Source organism: Bison bison, unplaced genomic scaffold (genome assembly GCF_000754665.1).
Source record: "Bison bison bison isolate TAMUID 2011002044 unplaced genomic scaffold, Bison_UMD1.0 scf7180017864080, whole genome shotgun sequence".
Classification (NCBI taxonomy): domain Eukaryota; kingdom Metazoa; phylum Chordata; class Mammalia; order Artiodactyla; family Bovidae; genus Bison; species Bison bison.
In genome coordinates this window covers 5,653,929-5,655,200 of record NW_011494652.1, presented here as the reverse complement: position 1 = coordinate 5,655,200, position 1,272 = coordinate 5,653,929, and the positions used below count along the sequence as shown (strand labels likewise).

The 1,272-nt window shown below is 61.6% G+C and overlaps 1 protein-coding gene across 1 annotated transcript in view; it reads right to left on the bottom strand.

The window, feature by feature from the left end:
• The window catches only part of EFEMP2 (EGF containing fibulin-like extracellular matrix protein 2), a 6,836-nt gene that overhangs the window by 4,802 nt on the left and 762 nt on the right, over positions 1 to 1,272 (bottom strand). The window contains exons 3-4 of the mRNA XM_010837841.1: positions 673 to 879; positions 1 to 93 (exon numbers count right to left, since the gene is read on the bottom strand). Coding sequence (XP_010836143.1) covers positions 1 to 93; positions 673 to 879 — 300 coding nt within the window. The remainder of the gene's footprint in view (positions 94 to 672; positions 880 to 1,272) is intronic.

Genomic DNA, 1,272 nt, shown 5'->3' with positions numbered 1-1,272 from the left:
CGTCAGGACAGGTACACTGGTAGGAGCCAGGCAGGTTATGGCACTCCTGGCTGGGGCGGCAGTCGTGCAGGGCCTGGGCACACTCGTCCACATCTGCAAGACACACCGCTCAGCCCCCTCCTGGGAGCCCATGCACCACCCAACATGACAAGACTCCTCCACGTGGGAGGGCACAGGTCGGGTACCGCTCACGTGAGTGTGTGGGTGACTGACACCCCCAAAACAGGAACATGTGGGCCCACCGCCCAATGGCACAAATAAGAGTTTACTAGCCTGGAGCTAAAGAGAAAGGCACCCCTAAGCTGGGAGACCCCAAGTCAGGGATACATAGGACAAAGCCCTGCCCATACTCCCAGGGGCACTGATTCCAGGGCCTTTCTCCAAGGTCCGTGCCTCCCAGGGGTGGGGTCCAGACCCAGAAGGGCCAGAGCAGAGGCCGAGGGGCAGAGCTCTCGCACGGCACCTGCAGCAGTCGAGGTGGGGGTCCCACAGGAGGGGCTGGGAAGGACAGGCACAGGAACTGGGACCACCTGTGGCAGGTAAGGACCTGGGCAAGGGTCTGGATGTTATCCCAGTGCCCTGAGGAGGCTTTTGAGCAAGGGAGGAACATGAGGTATGCGTTTTTAAAAGGCAATTCTAGACACCTGTTAGAAAGATTGGCGGCCTACTCACCCACGCAGCGCTCTTGCTCATCGGGCTCATAGCCCGGGAGGCAGGGGTGGGGGTGTTCAGCAGGGGGCACAGGCGGTGGGGGTCCCTCTCCATGCAGGTCATTGATGACAGCAGCCGAGCGGGGCAGGCACAGGTAGCCCCCATAATGGTTGATACATTTCATTTCCCCCTTGCAGGCCTCAGGAATGGTCAGGCACTCATTTACATCTGCAGAGAGGGGCCTGCTGGGCACAGCCAGTCTCCAAGGGTGGACCGTGGAGGGCAGGGGAGGCAGGAGCCCAGCTCAGCCTGCTCTAAGCTGTGTGATCCGGCAGGGCCTTCCCTTTCTACTCCACAAGCTAAGGCTGCCTGCCCCGGACCCCTTGTTGGGGCCTGCCAGGGATGATGGTGGGGCAGCTGTTCCCCCGGTCACCCCCATTCTCTTGCCCACAAGAGGGTCTCTATCCCTCCCCGAAGCCTCGGCCCCGACTCAGCCTGAGTAATGTGCAGGCCTCCTGACGGCACCCCCGCCCCGCACTGCTCGCCCAGGGCCGTGATGGTGCAGAGCGAGATAGCAGAGTGATCAGATGAGGTGTCCAGGAACCAGTCCTGTAGTCAGCG